The sequence below is a fragment of the Adiantum capillus-veneris genome, chromosome 5 (assembly GCF_014529385.1).
Source record: "Adiantum capillus-veneris isolate H3 chromosome 5, ASM1452938v2, whole genome shotgun sequence".
Classification (NCBI taxonomy): Eukaryota; Viridiplantae; Streptophyta; class Polypodiopsida; order Polypodiales; family Pteridaceae; genus Adiantum; species Adiantum capillus-veneris.
This window is the reverse complement of record NC_140935.1, coordinates 25,837,243-25,856,279: the sequence shown is the minus strand read 5'-3', so window position 1 is coordinate 25,856,279 and position 19,037 is coordinate 25,837,243. Positions and strand designations below refer to the sequence as shown.

The 19,037-nt window shown below is 44.4% G+C and overlaps 1 protein-coding gene across 2 annotated transcripts in view; it reads left to right on the top strand.

Moving 5' to 3' along the window:
* LOC147457037 (mediator of RNA polymerase II transcription subunit 15a-like) overlaps positions 1 to 19,037 on the top strand; it is a 102,672-nt gene that overhangs the window by 61,869 nt on the left and 21,766 nt on the right. For both annotated transcript variants that reach the window (XM_086512074.1, XM_086512075.1), the window contains exons 6-11: positions 5,125 to 5,198; positions 5,295 to 5,369; positions 5,455 to 6,840; positions 7,164 to 7,508; positions 7,901 to 8,083; positions 8,181 to 8,269. In XM_086512074.1, coding sequence (XP_086368200.1) covers positions 5,125 to 5,198; positions 5,295 to 5,369; positions 5,455 to 6,840; positions 7,164 to 7,508; positions 7,901 to 8,083; positions 8,181 to 8,269 — 2,152 coding nt within the window. The remainder of the gene's footprint in view (positions 1 to 5,124; positions 5,199 to 5,294; positions 5,370 to 5,454; positions 6,841 to 7,163; positions 7,509 to 7,900; positions 8,084 to 8,180; positions 8,270 to 19,037) is intronic.

Below are 19,037 nucleotides of genomic sequence, written 5' to 3'. Positions count from 1 at the left end.
AAAAACGCTATGGGTTGAGGCTGCAATCTGGAAACGCTAGGGCTCTGGAGAACGCGAGGGGCTGAGGTTGTCTTGCGGTGTAGCCTTGATGAAAAACGCTGATGCTGAAGTCTTCTGGCGATGCAATCTGTGATGAAAAATGCCAAGGACTTGGGGAACTATGGCGATGCTGCTGCTTGCTGAAAACGCTAGGTGAAAGGAGTCTTGCTTGGAGGAGAAACGCCACCAAGGGTTCTTGCTGAGAAGTTGCCTGTTGAGCGATGGAGCTCCTGCTGCCTCTTCTACCAATTAGTGCTAGCCTAGGTTTGCTTATATACAAACTTACTCAATTTGCCCTACCTACTTTCCAACAAAAGTCGCTTAAAAATAATAAATGAAAAATGTCAAAAATAGGGAAAATAGGCTAAATACATTGGAAAAAAAACGCTAGGTGAAAGGAGTCTTGCTTGGAGGAGAAACGCCACCAAGGGTTCTTGCTGAGAAGTTGCCTGTTGAGCGATGGAGCTCCTGCTGCCTCTTCTACCAATTAGTGCTAGCCTAGGTTTGCTTATATACAAACTTACTCAATTTGCCCTACCTACTTTCCAACAAAAGTCGCTTAAAAATAATAAATGAAAAATGTCAAAAATAGGGAAAATAGGCTAAATACATTGGAAAATTCCCGTGATGGATTCTGATGGGAATGCTGATGATCATGCTGTGTGCAACCAAAGTATATGCATCTACACTAAGTGATTGGGCATGCACGTTTTGCGAACAGACTCACAAAAGTGCCAGATCACTCCTAAATCTAGATTGACTGGACTGACTGAACCCTTGTCGTGCTGTAGCTTGTCCACGGACACATAGGGTTGGATGTATCACGTGACACCTACCAACTTATGGGGACCCCGTTCGATGGGGGCCCCAAGTGACATAAAGGATTAAAATAAAGCAGGACCCGCACACACGCAAAAATTGATGACGTGGTAGATTTCCGAAAATTGCAATGGCAGGGTGACGTGGCAAGCTGTACTGATTTCCGTGATTTACGCTGTCAGCTTTTTGGCTTTGCTTTTGTACCAGAAGCTTTTGAGTTTTAAAGTCTTTTTATTGTAACTGCTTTTCAGGCCAAGGGTCTTTAAATATGAGATTAGGGATCATGCTCTGACATGGTTCTTGGAGAATGTGCAGAGTCTGGAGTACCGGCTTATACTGTGTTGATGCAATATAAAGAAATACCGAAAGGGGCGCCAAGGTTTAGGGCCAATACTCTCTGGGGTCGAATCCGCCACTCCGTGTCGCGTGTCATCTCTCTCTCTTAGTCTCAGTTCAATTGTTAATGAAGTGCTAAAAGTCTGGTCAGTCTATTCTTTTCTATTGGCACGTGGTGCCCGTCTTGTGACACAAGCACTGCAACGAGAGCAAAAAGGACATGTAACATTGTAAGCTTTACAACAAGGGAAAAGATTTCTTGAAAATCAATTTCATCTTTCTGTGCATATCCTTTTGCAACCAATCTTGCCTTGTACTTGTGTTTTTCATCTACGATCTTAATCTTGTACACCCATCTGTTAGGAAGAGCCTTTCTGCCTTTAGGCAATGGCACAAGATCCCAAGTATCATTTGCATACACAGATTTCATTTCCTCCTGCATTGCAAGCTCCCACTTACTACCTGACTCACATGACTTAGCCTCTTTATAAGTAAGAGGTTCACCCTCATCTGACAACATTACATGATGCAAAGAGAGATTAAATCTCTGCGGTTGCCTTCTCAAGCGAGTTGGCCTGTGTACCCAATGATCTACATCCTCACACTACGGTTCTACATCATGAGGCAACTCATTTTCAGCTCTATTATGCTGCTGAAAATCATTTTCAGCCAATTAAGGCGGTTGTCCATCCTCATTAGGAGCATCAATATCATGTTCTACCTCTTCTGGCTCAAGGTTAACCGGCTGATTATCAATTTCAGCTTGCGGTAATGCATCATGAGGCTCTTTTTCAACATCAGTGGGTGGCACGAGAGGCTGAAATCTGACTGTTTTCTTGTTAGAATCAGATTTTGTAGCATTCTTAAGCAATTTTGCTTCATTGAACACTACATTTTGGCTACGAATTACCTTTTTAAATTGTGGTAACCACACTCTATAGCCCATTTCACCTTCTTCCCCATAACCTAGGAAAACTCCCTTAATGGACTTCATATCAAGCTTTGTTCTCAAGTCATTGCGTACACAAAAGCTTTGCAGCCAAATACTCTCAAATGATCATAAGAGGCAGGTTTGCCAAACCAAACATCCTCTGGAATGTCATTTTTCAGCATACTATTAGGAGAGTGATTGCAAATATGAAATGCAGTTTTTAATGCCTCTCCCCAATCCCCAAAACTCTTGGGAAAGATTAGCGGTGGACAACATGTAATGCACTCTAACATAAAGTACGGTTGTACCTCTCAGTCACACCATTAGAAGACGGATTATAAGGGGCGGTCAACTCCCTTTTGATCCCATTATCATCACAAAAACGTTGAAATTCAGCACACATATTCTCCTCCATTGTCGGACCTGAGATATTTAAGCTTAGCACTCTTTTGAGTAGTGACAAAAGCATGAAACTTCTTAAAAGCTTTAAAGGTTTTACTCTTACTTTTCAACAAATGCACCCATCCTTACCTAGTACAGTCATCAATAAATGTAACAAAATACAATGCACCACCAAAAGACTTAACATGCATAATGCATACATCCAAGTGAATAAGATCAAGAGGATTAGCTTTGCGAGAGACACCATAGTAATAAGAAGATTTCTTTTGCTTTCCATAAAGACATTCGTTACAAAAATCCAAGTTTTTGCCTTTTACATCAACCCTCTTCAAAGAGGAAAGCACATCAATACTCTTTTGGCTCATATGGCCAAGTCACTTATGCCACAGTTCTGTATGTGAAGCAATTTCAGCAACAACAAGAAACTTGCCAGGCAAAGCTTTGCATCGAAGATAGTACAAAGTACCTCTTTTAGACACTTTTGCAACAAGCATAGAGCCCTTAAGCAACTTCCATGAACCCCCAGCAAAGATGGTAGTAAAACCATGTGCATCTAACTGGCCAACTGATAGCAAACTTTTCTTAATGCCTGGTACTAACATGACATCATTCAATAAAAGACCATTGTTAAGAGCCAAGTACATGGTACCGATTCCCTCAATATTGCAAGCAAAATTATCACCAAGGTACACCTTGCCATAATTGCTTGCGACATATGTAGCAAAACACTCCAAAGATGGAGTCACATGGAAAGAAGCACCATAATCTACTATCCAAGACTGGGATAGGTCATCATTAGCACTAAGCAATGCATCAATGACATCTTTCTTTGAGATAAGCATGTCTTCTGCATTAGCTACCACCAAATCTGAGGGGCATGAAACCGCAACCAAGATTTCCTCAACGTCTGACAACTCCTCAATGACCACACTCGAGGATACATTTGCATTTTCAGCATCCTTTGAGGAATCACCTGTTGATTTTTCCCCTTCCTTTTTATCTTTCTTCTTCTTCTCTTGCACTTCCTTCTTCCTTTCTTGCTCTTTCTTGAAATACCTGCAATCGGGTTTCTTGTGACCCTTTTTGCCACATTGATAGCAAGTGACATCCTTATCCTTTGTTTTGCTCTTACTTCTATTTTGAGTCCTGTTGCCTACATCACACTTTTGATTTCTACCTCTTGCATTGTAGGCAGTGCTGTCACCTTCCCCACTAGACTTGTGTTTAATCTCTTCATTGAAAATAGACCCTCTCACACTGTCATGCGTGAGGCTGGGACTATTACTCAAGGAGACAACCAATGTCTCTCAAGTATCTGGCAATGTCATAAGCAAGAAAATAGCTTTCAGCTTATCATCAAATTGCTGAAGCCTACTATCCTGCAACTGACTCAACACACCTGTAAAAGCACTCAAATGTTCAGAAGCTGGATAAAATGCACCTGGTTCACAAGCGTGGTGTTCTCATAATTGGACTTTAGCTTTTGCCGTATAGCATAAGCAGTGTCCAAACGCTTGATGTCCGTCAAAATGTCATCATTGATAGCCATTTCGATGTAGTCCGTGGCCTTTTTATTCAACCTGGCGACTCTAAGTCAGACAAACCTGCAGCTTATTCCCTTCCAATGCATTTTCACAATCTTTTAAGAAAAGGATACCTTGACCATTAAACCGTTTGATTTCCATCAAACTTTTGGTGTCAGATGCGGAAGAGGTAGCAACCATTTTAACTCAACCATAAGTGTGTATACAAGATAGATGCAATAGGCTGAAAATTTCAGCAAATAGGAGCAACCACAAGACTTTGCATACAAAAGACCACGGTTTCTTTACATGAAACAGTCCAAATCTGAATTTTCAACTGAATACACGATTTAAATCACCTGTACTCAGCTTTTCACTCAAATCCTCGCAGTAAACATCAATACATGTGATCCATAAATTTGGTACACGTGCGTATTGTTGTTATAACCTGTAACAACTTGTAAATCACCTGTTTTGGGTTGTTTTGGCAGTTTCTGTGACCCTCTTGACCCCAGAAGCGAGGAGCTTCACGATGGAAGTGGAAATCGTGGTGGGAAAGCAATATAGCTTACTGTCCAGCAGCCTGCGCAGGTCCTGTTTCAGACCCTAGGGCTCTGATACCAGTTGAAAGCGCGAAGGAGAGGCTACCGGGAGATGCACGAGGTGAAGCCAGGCGTGAGTGCAAGAAGACTATAGCGCTGCAGATCGAAAGCAGGGAGAGAGAGAGAGCTCGTACGATTTGGGGAAACCCACATAAGTGGTTTTGTGGCCTTCCCACTTTTATTATAAGTGACTTTAAAAATGTGTTACATTGAACCTGGAAAAAGTATAAAAATGTATATAAAGGGGGTCATTTAGGGCCTTTAACACAATAAGAGAGAGAGAGAGAGAGAGAGAGAGAGAGAGAGAGAGAGATCATGTGCAAGGTTTCTCTTTTGTGGGCAAATGAGACTCCTCATTTCATCTCCTCCACACTGTTTGACTTTCCATATCCTTGAACAACATCTCCTCTACACACTTGACTTTCCACATCCTTAAGTTTCCACACGAGATCTCACATTTCCCTGTCTGTAGTTGGACTTGCTGATTCATCGCAACAGATGGGGCAAGCAGGAGGAATGGATCAAACTGATATAGTGTGGAGCAAGGTCACTTAATGACGAAACCATGCAACTCTTTTTATTTTCCAGCATGGTGTTTTTAGGACATCTATCCTGAACTGGAGTATTTGGCTTTTGATGCAGATGCAAACACTTAAAGAGAAGTACTTTGACGACATGAGGGATCTGTTTAACATGCTTGCAACAAGGAGCAAACAGGTAAGGTATTGGGACTATCTTTTTTGAAATTTAAAACAAATCATTTGCAGGACTTTTGAATAGTATCATTAATGATGCTTACCAGCAAATGCCACAAGAACAATTGCATAAGCTGAATCATTACAAGACAGTGCTGCAACGAATGATGCCTTACCTTTTAGCCTCAAAAGGAACCCTTCCGAAAGAGTTTAAGCAAGACAAAGTTGAAGCTTTTGAGAAGCAAATTGTTAGTATCATGGAGACGTTTAAGCGGCGCAGACAGGCACCACAGCAATCTCACCAGCAAGCCACCCTAGGTCAGGCTCAGACAGTGCAGCAACCCCAGCAGGCTCCACCAAGTGTGCAGTCTGATAATAAATCTGGGCAGGTTCCACAAATGAACTCTCCACTTTCAAATACACCTGACCTCCAGTCCAATAGTGCTTCCAATAATTCTTTCCCTTTTTTGCAATCCAATGTTTCTTCAATTCAGCAAGCAATAGGTGTGGCTACTCAGCCAACCTCCCTGAACAATCTTGGAGGTGCCGGTGCAACTTCTCTGCACCAAAATAACATATCTTCTTTTGCACAGAGTGCCATAAACCCTTTGCAAATGAATGTACCTGGTATACAGCCACAGCAACAAGACCAACATTTTCACCAGAATCGGCTCATCAAAGATCAAGAACTGCACATACGACAATTGCAGCAGCAGCAGCAGCAGCAGCCACAGCAACAGCAACAGCAACAGCAACAGCAACAGCAACAGCAACAGCAACAGCAACAGCAACAGCAACAGCAACAGCAACAGCAACAGCAACAACAACAACAACAACAACAACAACCACAACCACAACCACAACAACAACAACAACAACAACAACAACAACAACAACAACAACAACAACAACAACATTCATTGCAGAAGCAACAAGTTTCGATGGTTCAACATGCTCAGCTGGCAGATGGTACTGACAGCAAGATGGCCAAACATTCAGCACACATGAAGCAGATGCTAATGAGCCAAAATCAACAGGTGAACGCACGAAATATTCTTCGCTCAACTTTCCAAGCCCCTTCGCCACAGACACCTCCACCTGCTCAATTATCTCCTCAGAGTGACCTACAAAACATAGCAAATCCTGCTCTGCTGATTCCAAAGGTTGGAACACCTTTGCAGGCATCTACACCACCATTTATGGCACCCTCCCCATCTCCAATAGGTGAGGATTCTGAAATAAAGCCATCCACACCTGCAGTACCTATAGTTGCTCCTGCAACAGGTGGCCATGTTTCCCATTCTGCAGTTGCTACCCCAAGTGGACCTTCAGCTGCTGTTGGGACGCCTGGGCTCTCTGTTTCTCCGTTGTTAGACTATACTCCAAGTCCACAAATTACCAGTCTTCAAGATCGATCACAAGCATATCTTGCTGGAAGTGAAGATGAGAGGCAATTAGTAACTGAGCCCCCAATGAAGCGACTCATCAGAGCAGTTTGTCAACTAATCTTTTCATGTGCAGCTTTTTTGTGTCCGTTTCATTAAGTTAGGGAATTAGTATTCTTATAGCTATATAAGGGCAGTAGGAGCTCTGACTTTAAAAAAAGTGTTGTACCTTTTAATAGTGTGAGCATCTAACTTATCTATGGGTTTCAAGTACTGAGCAATTAGAAGGGGGTGGGTAAGTGTAGTGGGAGGATGAGAAGCTTAATATCTTACTCTGTATGTATGCTTGATTGCGTGTCAGAATGGTTGGAAGCAGCTTCAAGTTATCACTATCAAATGCAGCACATTAAATGGACGTTTTGTTCTGCCAGATAAACAACATGTCTCCACGAGCCTTCGAATCGGCGGTTTCTGATATGACTTCCTTGGTAAATTTAGCAGACAAATTGGGCGGTTCTGCGCCCGGGGCTCAATCAAGGGCTGCTGTGGGTGAGGATCTAGCACAAGTAACCAAATGTAGAACACAAGCAAGGATCCTCAGTTCGTCAGATGGAGGTGCAATCACAAAAAAAGCCAAGAGGCGGGTGGACTCTTTAGCTTTAAGTCTAATTTCTTCTGATGGAAGTGTGGTGAACAGCTTACAGAAAATGAGTAGTGCAGACTTGGAGACAGAATCCACAGCAACTTCCTCAAGAATAAAGCGCTCCAAACTTGAGGTATGCTTCATAGTTGGTGACAATGGCGATGGTTATTGAGCTTTTTATGTTTCTAGCCCAGTTGTCTGCTCACATATCCATTCGTGTCATTTTCTTGAACCGATTGATACTAGCAGCGTGGTAAAGGCTTGCCATGCATTGCCCCCCTCTTTACAAGTGGAAGATGGGTGTATCTGATGTGGTGGTGTAGGTCATTTTGCCTCTTAAGGACTTTAATACGATTTGTTTTCTGACTTCTTCTCTTAGAGCTATTCTTGGTTGTACCTTCAGCACTAGTGATGTATATGTCATGCTTAACTCTGGAATTTTCTCTTGTAGAATTAACTTCATCTATCTTTGTTAAAGTGAAGAGTGAGCAAATATGTTGGTCACACAATTTTATGTTTGTGCAGATAAATTTGCTCGAAGAGATAGATTCTATCAATGATAGACTTATTGAAACAAGAGTAGAGATTGATCCTCAAGGAAACAGGGAGGCTGCAGCAGATGGGAAGGATGGTATTGCAGTGAGATGCGTGTATACTGCTATTGCTGTAAAACCAAGTTTGAACTCGCACAATGATTCACTTCATATTGTGAGCTATATTGCTTTTAGTTTTGGTTCCACGAATTATCAAGTGCTTTTGAAAGTTTTTGACACGAGGAGCATATCTGGTTGTGTTCAAATTTCAGGCCTTTCCTCCATTGCGGTTGCTTATACCACCTCAATACCCGCATTGCTCACCAATTTTGCTAGGGGACGAATCGGCTCCCAGTTCAAAGTAAGCATTGGCAATTGTTCTTCTTCTTCTTTTTCTGCTTCTTCTGTGCAAGACTATGAAAGCCAGTGTGAACTCACTTGGGAGAAATTGGCTTTGGATAATTAGCAAATACAACACTCTTGGAAAACTAAACCAAGGCACACAAGTGGATACAGTGTCAATAATAGAGCAGCTGTGCTGGGGCCATGGCCCTTGTGGTCTTTCTTTATTCCTTAACAAGCACACAAGGTGCTAGTACAAAGTTTTTACCGAGAACTTGGTGTTGCTCCATCAACACTGTGACTACCACAGAAATGGAAGCGATCACTTAAACCACTTTCGAAACTATTCAATTATATTGTTTAAGAATCCACACAGAATAAAACTTGAAAATAGGGGCACGACATTGGGGACCAAAAGATGGGCTGGTCCCCCCCCTTCAAGTTTTCTGTTGGTTTATTAACTGATTCTTACAAACACATGAGCTGAAACAGTTTCCACTGTTCTCCGTCTCGGAATTATTCTAATGCAAGAAAATGCATGTTATTGGCTGAAATTTTATGTAAATGAAATGAAATGTTATATTTAACGTCTTCAAAAGGCCAAAGTGACCTATGAGACCAGAAAGTTACAATGTGGTGGATCTGATACAAAGTCAGAGTAACAAAAATGACAATACAATACTATGGAATCCTAAACTGCTAGGTGTGAGCTAAGCAGCTAGGTGGGATAGCTAAATCACAAAAGATCCAGCATCAGTCGCTGGCGGATCTCATCAATCTCCTCCATGGTCAATAGCCTGACCGGGCGTCGTGCATGTCAGGCCAAAGTGATCCAAATCCTTTGATGCAGCGTCCATCGATGCTATGTAGTCCTCCGCCGTCGTGGGCGTCTGGATCTCCCTAGCTCGGTCGCTCGGTCGATCAGTGTGCCTCTGGTGTGAGGCAACAAGCTCTCTTGTGGTAGTAGCTCCTCGTGGTGTCCAGTGTCTAAAGAAGTCTGTGATCCGTCTCTGAGACTTGCTAGCCTCTCCCCTCATCAGGCTCTCTATGTGTCTGCGTAGCTCAAGCAAAAACAGACCCAAGCATCGGGAGAGGGAGAGGGGGAGGGGAGGGGAGAGGAGAGGAGAGGAGAAGAGAAGAGAGTTTTAACGTCGTAGGAAACTTTCCCAAGAGACCTTAAAGATCTAGCCGACGAGGAGAGTTGAACTCAAGACCTATTATTCAAGAGGGAAATGGCATAACCAATCTACCACATTTGGGTGATAGAAAGGTTTTACCATTTTCCTCTTTTTATTAGTACACACACTCACACCCACACACACTCCAGAAGAAAAGAGTTTTAACGTCGTAGGAAACTATCCCAAGAGACCTTAAAGATCTAGACGACGAGAGAGAGAGAGAGAGAGAGAGAGAGAGAGAGAGAGAGAGAGAGAGAGAGAGAGAGAGAGAGAGAGAGAGAGAGAGAGAGAGATGAATGAAATGAAATGAAATGCTATATTAACGTCTTCAAAAGGCCAAAATGACCTATGAGACCAAAAAGTTACAATTGGTAAATTTGATACCATGTCTGAGTACGGAATTTACAAAGGTACAAAGAACTAACACTAAGACGCTAAGGAGAAAGGAAAGGGGGGGGGGGGGTTTGTGGGTTCAGATGAAATTTCTTATCGGTCGTTGTCGGATCTCATCGACCTCCTCCATGGTCAGTACTCTGGTTGGGCGTCTTGCATGTCGAGCTAGAGTGATCTGTATCTTCTGTTGCAGCCTTCGTCGGTAGTGGGAGACCCCCTGAGGTCGTGGACGTCTGTATCTGCCAAGTTCCGTGGCTCAATCAAGCAGTGTACCTCTAGTATGAGTAGGTTCTGAGATTTGTTGTAGTGACTGTTCCGTTGGCTCTCCTATAGCTGGTGTAAAGAAATCTATGATTTGTCTCTGAGACTGTCTTTCCTCTGATGTTCTCAGCAAGCTCTCCCTAAGTTTGCGCAGCTCTAGCAGGAACAATCCGAGACACCTCTGATCCTTGTATCTCATGACTCTAGAAAAAGGTCCGAACCCTTCTCTGAACAGGCAGTGGAAGCGGCAGTGTATCTCATAGTATGCCGGCCAGTGACATGTGTAGTGCTGCTCTGTCTCTGGCTCTAAGTTGCATAGGTGACATATCCTAGCTCCTGTCGGCACCCCTCGAAATCGGCCAGTCTCGATTTGGAGCTGATGTGAGGATGTGCGTATCTGTCCAATAGCGCATCTTATCCCATGAGATAAGTGTGTGTCCATGTATGTAGGCCTAGTCACAAAGCCGTCCTCCGTGAGTTGGAGAAGATGCTCTCTGTAGAAGGCCATCTTCGTGTCCAACTCTTGTGTCGGTTGTATCCATGTGCTCCTGGTATTTAGTTGAATCAGATTTAGCTGAATCAGATCCTGACGTATGAGTCTGGTGATCTCTGTCCGTGTGAGAGACAGGGAGGGTGCATCCAGGGAGTATTGGAGCGGAGGTAATCTATCCATCTTGAGACCATGCGACTGAAACCATGCTGTCATCTGTCCATACCAACATGCTGTATCGCCTTGTAGAGCTAGTTGTCGAGATGACTCCAAGGCAAGCTGAGCGTATCTGTCCCTGGGGAGATCCCATAGACTGTGCATAAAAGAAACTGATCTCGTCAACGCCTCCACCACGAAAGGGGGGGGGGGGCGCTAGCTCGGCTTGGATAATCTCATGTGGTACTGAGGCCTTAGCCCGAATCATCCGAGCGATCATAGAGAGCAGAGGCCTCTTCATACATCTCCATCCATCTGTGTTGCCAGATCCTTCATGGTGTTCTACTGAGGGTCCCCTTACCTGAACTCCATAGAGCATAGCTGAAGTCACTAGAGTGTCAAAAAGCCAAAGCTTTGTTTGCGGTTCCTGAAATTGAACCTGCGAACACATCCTCTCCAGTCCTCCCAAAGCTGCATATGCTCTCGTGAGTGTAGTCTCTGATGCTCTCCTTAGTGGAAACACCGGTCCACCGACGACTACCCCAAGATAAGTATATGCATCTGTGTACTCCACAGTCTCCTGGCCATACATAAATGTGGGTGCCGACCTCCTGATCCACTGTTGTGTGGTGTTGAACACCATAACCTTGGTTTTCCCCAAATTGACAGACAATCCATTGTCACGAGCAAATGTATGCAGAGCATCCAAGTGACGCTGCATCCCCTCTGGTGAGTTAGAAATCAGCACAATATCATCAGCATATAGTAACAACGGAATCCATGTCCCTGCTATCTGAGCCCCTCTGTCCCCTTGACGCTCTACATAGTCCGAAAACTCATCCACATACATCCCAAAAAGATTAGGGGATAGGGGGCATCCCTGCTTTACTCCAATATTGGAGAGGACCATGCCCGACATTCCCTCAGTGGTGCGTACCCGCCCCATCACTGTCCTGTATAAAGCCAGAATCCCCCAAATCAGCTCTGTAGGCACACCCATGTCCTGTGATCTGCGTATGAGTCTGGCTCTCGGCATTGTGTCGAAAGCTTTGCGGAAATCCACAAAGCTACAATAGATCGTCTTGCCATGGTGTCTACCCTCCTCAATAATAGCTCTGAGTGTTAGAATCTGGTCAAGCGTGGAGAAACCTCTCCTGAAACCTGCTTGCCCTGGTGCTCTTATGCCCTCTCGCTTTGCCCATCTACTCAGCTCTTGTTCAAGAATGGATGCATACAGCCTAGCTAATGTGTGACCAACCATGCCGGGAATCATGGGATCTTATGACTTGAAAATAGGCACAATCATGGACATACTCCAAGTCTCAGGGAAGCCTTCCTACATGGCTCGATTAAACATCATAGCCAGGAGCTCTGCGAGCATATCCCTGGCATGGATGAAGTGCTCTGCTACCAGACCATCATGATCATGTGCTCTCCTTGTCTTCATCCTGTCAATAGCTTTCCTTATCCTCTCGGCAGTAAAGAAAGAACATGTCTCCGGGCATGTCTCTAGTAGATCCGGTAGAGGTGGTTGTCCTGATGCTGTGTAGAGATGTGGCATATTCCCCCCATGTCCCAGTGGAGGTGACCGCTGGTGGTGGTGAATGTTCGTGGAATAGCCTCCATGCTTTGCCTGAGTCCCGACTTATAAGTAACTGACACAGATCTTGCTCTAGCTGGGATAAATAAGCCCTTTTCTTTTGTCGCACTAGGCGGCAAAAGATAATCCGTGACTGTCTATGTGTGGTAATACCCATGAGTACTTCCCTCTGTAACTTGATCCTCATCTCTCTACACTCCTCATCATACCAACTGTTTCGGGTCATTCTTCCATATCGTCTCCGTGTAGGCTGGTTGTGGGGGTATGCTTCTGATGCTGCATCATGTAGCGTCTCTGTCAGTATCTGAGTGAGTTCATCTAGTGGCTGTCCTGGCTCTTGGGTTCATAGCTTCCTGTATATCTCATCCATATACACAGAGTCCGTCTCCCTCATGAAGGTATACCGGATGTGTGTAGGGACCTCTCCTAATGGAGCTATGCTGAACTGAAACCTCAGGGTGAAGGACAAGATAGCATGATCAACTGCTACTCCAACTGGCCTAGTGCCCACCATGAAATCTTGAAAGAATGGAATGAGATCTGGCTGGGCCATAACATAATCCACGGTGCTGGCACCATGTCGGTGTGGAAAGCAAATAAAACCTCCAGCTGTCAAAAATCTTTGTAGGCCATTCAAAATGGCCAATCTATGTGCGGTTCCCATATCTATTAAGTATCTGCTATATTCCGTGTATTCCTCATCTTGTGATAATCTGGATAGACCCATCTTTGTATTGTCCAGCTCCCTAAGCATTTCCTCGGAAGTATCATAAAATATTGTCTGGTGGTGAGCAGTCCTAGAATTGAAATCCCTTAGTATGATAATGTCACCATCCTTAGAAAACTCCCATATGTCATTATCCAAAATAGCAAAGGGGGATTGTCGCCTAGGTGATGCATATACTGACGTACTAGGAGGAAAGTAACAGATAGCAATGTAGAGGTATCTGCCCGTCTCTGCCTTGAGCCTCACCCACATGTACCTAGCATGCTCATCCTTGTGTGCTATATATATCAATGGTTGCAACTCCTCCCTAAATAGAACTGCCACTCCCCCTGAGCCTCGTCCTCGATGCTCCGATCTGATCTCTTGTCTGCAGGCTGTCTCCCATCTATATCCGCTCACCTGTGGCATGGATTGCCCAGGGGCTTGATGCCTCACCCACATATACCTAGCATGCTCATCCTTGCGTGCTATATATATCAATGGCTGCAACTCCTCCCTAAATAGAACTGCCACTCCCCCTGAGCCTCGTCCTCGATGCTCCGATCTGATCTCTTGTCTGCAGGCTGTCTCCCATCTATATCCGCTCACCTGTGGCATGGATTGCCCAGGGGCTTGATGCGTCTCAGCGTAGAAGATGATGTCTCTCCGTGTGAAGCTATCCTCAAAGGCCCCTATATCAAGACGAAGTGAACCGTTACAATTCCAGGTTGCCATCTTTAGTGTGGTCCCATAGGTCTCGCACCGTCATGCGGGACGTCGCTCCAATATCACCACCTTTCCATCTCTGTAAAAAGCAATCTTCCCCTTTTCCCTTGCTGCTCTAATTTTCGGCATTACTTCTTGCATATGAGCAATCTGTGAGAGGGTGAGGTCATCTCCAAGAAAGATGCCAGTCTTCTTTAGAGTCGGTCTCTTCTTCAAGAAATCCTTCTTCGCTTCCATGGAGGGGAAGCGGAGAATGAGTGCCCTTTCCTTCGAGGTTTCTCCGTTGCTTCCGCTTTTCTTTGTGCCCACTCTCTAGGCCCTCGTGTGCGTCTGCTCGTTGACCCCCACCAGAGTCATGAGTTCTTTCACCTCTTCCTCCACATTATCTTGGTCTCTGAGGCCACATATCCTTACGTGTAGGGCCCGTACACGTCTCCTTTGCTCCTCTTCTAGTGTCAAGTTGATGATAGTTGGTGTGGGGGTGGGGGTTATTTCCTTGCCCTTCCCTTTCTTGACAATCTCGATCCATTTTTCGGCCTTTTTTGCTTTTTGTTGGGTCTTTGTGATGACATCTACCCACGAGGTCGTCATTTCTTTTTGTTGCTCCCCACCTTCTTTGATGGCCCGCACTTGTTCCTTAATCGTGTTAAGCTCTTCAATTACTGAGGGTTGAAGCTCTCCCTCTTCGAGGACATTCTGCGATCGCACCTGTGCAAGCTCTTTCTTGAGTAGTGCGATTTCCTCATCTTGAGCCTTCACGCGATCCTTGAGTGTATGTATCGTGCTTTCTTGTGCTGCCACGCGCGCGTCGAGTATGTTGATAGTACCTAGGAGGTGGCGGTTGATCATGCTGATGGACTCGCTCAGTTCTTCTTTGCATTTTTGGATGGCATCCTCCACCGGGTCATCTTTGCCATTCTGCTTCCTCATGGTCGGAAACTGTATCTGTCTATACTGAACCCATGCGCCTAGAACCATGATGTGATCTCCCCATACCAACATGCTGTATCTCTGTGCATGGCTAACTGTTGAGAGTGTCAGGGAATAAAGGCCTAAGTGCCTTGTATTTACTAACTTATAAGTTAAAAGTCTTATAAGTGAGGGGGCCCAAGTGTGAATGGCCCCCTAGTCACTTACTCATATACTCAAATGTGAAGCCCAAAAGGTGCGTGGCTTTTCCCAAAAATTCAACGAGCTCTCTCTCTCTCTCACGTTTTTCCCTGCGCAAGCTTCTTCTGCGCCACTCTTCCCTTCTCCTTCACTCTCATTGCATAGGACAGCAAGTGGGCTCTCTCTCCTGCTCCCCCACACATGGTATCAGAGCTTTAGGGTTTCCAAGAGAGCCATCTTCGCAACACAGATCAGAATTCTGTTCTTGCTCGCTGCGGGAAGGATATTCAACCGTTTTCGATCAGCTCTGTCGCGAAGGGATCCTCTCACCGTGTAGAATCGACCTCCGGTGACAGTTTCCCCAAAATTAGGGTTTCAAAAACTGGCGAACAGCAGCCTATTTCTGCTGAAATTGACCAATTTCGGGGTCAATTTGATGCAATTTCATTAGGGCAAGTCTCACAGGTCAATGTTACAAGTGTTTCCACCAACGAGGTTCTGAAAATTCAGCAAAACAGGTGTTTACAGGTCTGATTTTTGCCCTAAAACAGGGAATTTCAGCAAGCAAATGATGTATACACCTTGTGGAAACCTTTGGTAAGGGTTTGGCAGTGAATGTACGCCGTTTTGGGTGATTTCGCGTGAAAATTGCTCGCTGTTTTTCTGTAACAGCAAGCTGTCTTTTGCCCGATTGCGCACATTTGGGCGTGTTTAGGTCGGCAAAACAGGGTTTCAGTGTTTGCAATCACTCAGAATGGCTTCTAGCAGTGAAAGTGGCAATATGTTGCACATTCGCAAGCTTGAAGGTGCCCATAACTTTGCTATATGGAAGAAGCAATGTTATAATGTGATGTTGCAGAAGAAACAGGCGAAACCTATTAAGTTACAGGGTGTGAAACCGGTTGATATGGAGGTTGAAGAATGGGAAGAAGTGGATGAGTTGGCTCGCTCCACGATCATGCTTTCGGTGTCTGACAATTTACTCTTCAATGTAGAGAATGAGCAGACAGCATGGGGCATGTGGAAGCGTTTAGACGAGTTGTATGCACAGCAGAGTGCTGCCAGTAAAGTGTATTGGCTTAAGAAGCTTATGGATTTCCGTATGAAGGAGGGCACGCACATGTCAGTGCACCTCAATGAATTCAACTCTATTTTTAGCCAACTAACAGAGCTGAAATTCACGATTGATGAGGAGTTCAAAGCTACTTTTCTGCTATGCACATTGCCCGAGAGTTGGGATGTATTCCGGACAGCTCTTAGTAACTCAAGTGCTTCACTTAAGTATGTAGATGTAGAGAGTTCTCTCTTGATGGAAGAGATGAACAGGAAGAACACCACAGGTGGGTCTTCTAATGCATTGCACTTGAGAGGCAGGTCTCAACAGAGGGAGAAATCTGACAGTAGGGACAGGGCACGCAGCAAATCTCGTAGGAAAGATGTTGTGTGTCATCATTGTGGAAAGAAAGGGCATTATAAACGGGAATGCTATGAGTGGAAGAAAGAGAAGAACAAGGGTGTTGAAATTGATGCAAAGGACAAGGGAAATGCCAAGAAGAGCACTGTGTTGATTGAGGAAATCAATGTTGCTAGTAGTTGTGACAGTGACAGCAGCACTGATGTACTCAATGCCTCTTCTGTGGATGCACATACCCTTGCTATGGGTTCTGATGTGGACATGCATACTTGGATTCTTGATTCAGGTGCCTCCTTTCATGTAACACCTCATAGGGATTGGTTTACACAGTACTCAGGTGAGGTGCAGGGCACTGTTTATTTGGGAGATAACTATGCATGTGACATTGCAGGTATTGGCAGTGTCCAGTTTTCCTTTGCTGATGATATGACTTTTGTTTTGCACAAAGTGCGCCATGTGCCACAACTCAAGAAGAGTTTGATTAGTACAGGGCAGCTAGATGATGCAGGCTATCACACCACTTTGGTGATAGCAAGTGGAAAATTTGTAAAGGGGCCCGGATTGTAGCCAAGGGTTGTAAATCGGACACTTTGTATCCTTTGCATGTATCTAGTGTGCGTGACCATGTTGTCGCCGTAACCGAGCAGCCAAGTGTTTCTTTGTGGCATGGCCGTTGGGACACATGAGTAAAAGAGGAATGGAAACTCTGTCTCGTTGTGGTTATTTGCCGTGTTTGAGGTATGCTGATTTTTCTCATTGTGAGCACTGTATTTATGGTAAGCACAGTCAAACACCGCACAAAAGGTCTATTTCTTTGAAGTCTGACAGGTTAGACTTAGTGCATTCCGATGTATGTGAAATGCCACAGTTGTCCTTAGGGGGAAAGAAATATTTTGTCTCGTTTATCGATGATGCTACACGTAAGGTGTGGGTGTATCCAATACGTGCTAAAAGCGATGTTTTGGATACTTTCAAGAAGTTTCTTGCGTTTGTTGAGAATCAAATTGACAAGAAGCTTAGGTCTTTGCGCTCGGACAATGGGGGGGAGTATGTATCAAAAGCTTTTATTGACTTTTGTGCTACTAAAGGTATTAAAAGAGAGCTCACGGCTCCTTTTAATCCCTCTCAGAATGGAGTTGCAGAGAGGTTGAACCGGACTATCCAAGAGAAAGTTTGGAGTATGCTGTCACATGCTGCATTACCTCATGGTTTTTGGGCAGAAGCTGTACAAACAGCTATTCACTTGATTAATCGCTCACCTAGCAAGGCTTTGGGTGGAAAGGTGCCTGAGGAGGTGTGGTCTGGCAAGCCACCCTCATATGCACATTTAAGAGTGTTTGGTTGTGAGGCCTATGTTCACATCCGGAGTGAACTGCGCACCAAACTAGAACCAAAGTCTCATAAATGCATTTTCTTAGGATATGGTGAGGATGGTGAAATGGGGTATAGATTATGGGATCCCGCATTACGGAAAATCATACGCAGCAATGATGTCATCTTCAATGAGGATTGCATGCACAAACAGCCCTCAAAGGTCGAGGAAGTGCGCCGGGTTGTTTTTCGTGAAGATGTTACATATGGACAGCCAAGAAGGCCCAATGTTCAGCAGCCTTTACATGCTGAAAATGGTGCTGAAAATCAGCCATTAGCTGCTGAAAATCAGCCCCAACAAGTTGCCATTGATGCACCACAGGTAGGAGAACAGGTTGATGCTCCTAGACCGCCCGTTGTTGCGATGCAGCCGGCTGAACAGCCTGCTGTTTTTGATGGTTTACAGGCTGAAAATCCACCTGTTATGGATCATTGGGTGCGTAGGTCTACTCGGGTGACAAGGCCCCCCGATAGATATGAACCGTCTTTGGACTATGTCATGCTTACTGATTGTGGTGAGCCGTCTTGCTATAAAGAGGCTATGCAACGTGAAGACAGTAAGAAATGGTTCAAAGCAATGGTTTCGGAAATGCAGTCTTTGGAGAAAAACCATACATGGGACTTGGTTGATTTGCCTAAAGGGCACAAGGCTCTGCCATGTAAATGGGTTTACAAGACCAAGGTCACATCTGATGCTTCTTCTAAGTACAAGGCACGTTTGGTTGCTAAAGGGTACAAGCAAAAGCATGGTATTGATTTTGATGAGATTTTTTCTCCTGTTGTAAAGCTTGCCACATTACGTCTTGTTTTAGGCCTGGTTGCTTCTGAAGATATGGAGTTAAAGCAAATGGATGTCAAAACAGCGTTTTTGCATGGCGATTTGCTTGAGATGATCTATATGATGCAGCCAGAAGGTTTTGTGTCAAAGGGGCAAGAGAAGAAAGTATGTAGACTCTTGAAGAGCTTGTATGGTTTGAAACAGTCTCCCCGTGCATGGTATCACAAGTTTGATACATTCATGAGGTCTCAAGGATACAAAAGAAGTAATTCTGATCACTGTTTGTATATCAAAACGGCAAGTGATGGATCTCTTCTATTGCTGATTTTGTATGTTGATGACATGCTTATTGCGGGTAAAAATGTCACGGAGTTGGATGCATTACAACAAAGCTTAAAAAATCGCTTTGACATGAAGGATCTTAGTGATGCTAATCATATTTTGGGCATGCGTATCTCTCGAGATAGACTTCACAGGCGTCTGTATCAATCTCAACGAGATTATGTTAATAAGGTGCTACATCGTTTTCATATGGATGGGGGAAAGGCACTTGGTACTCCGCTGCCTCCATATGTAAAACTGACTGCACATGACTACCCAAACA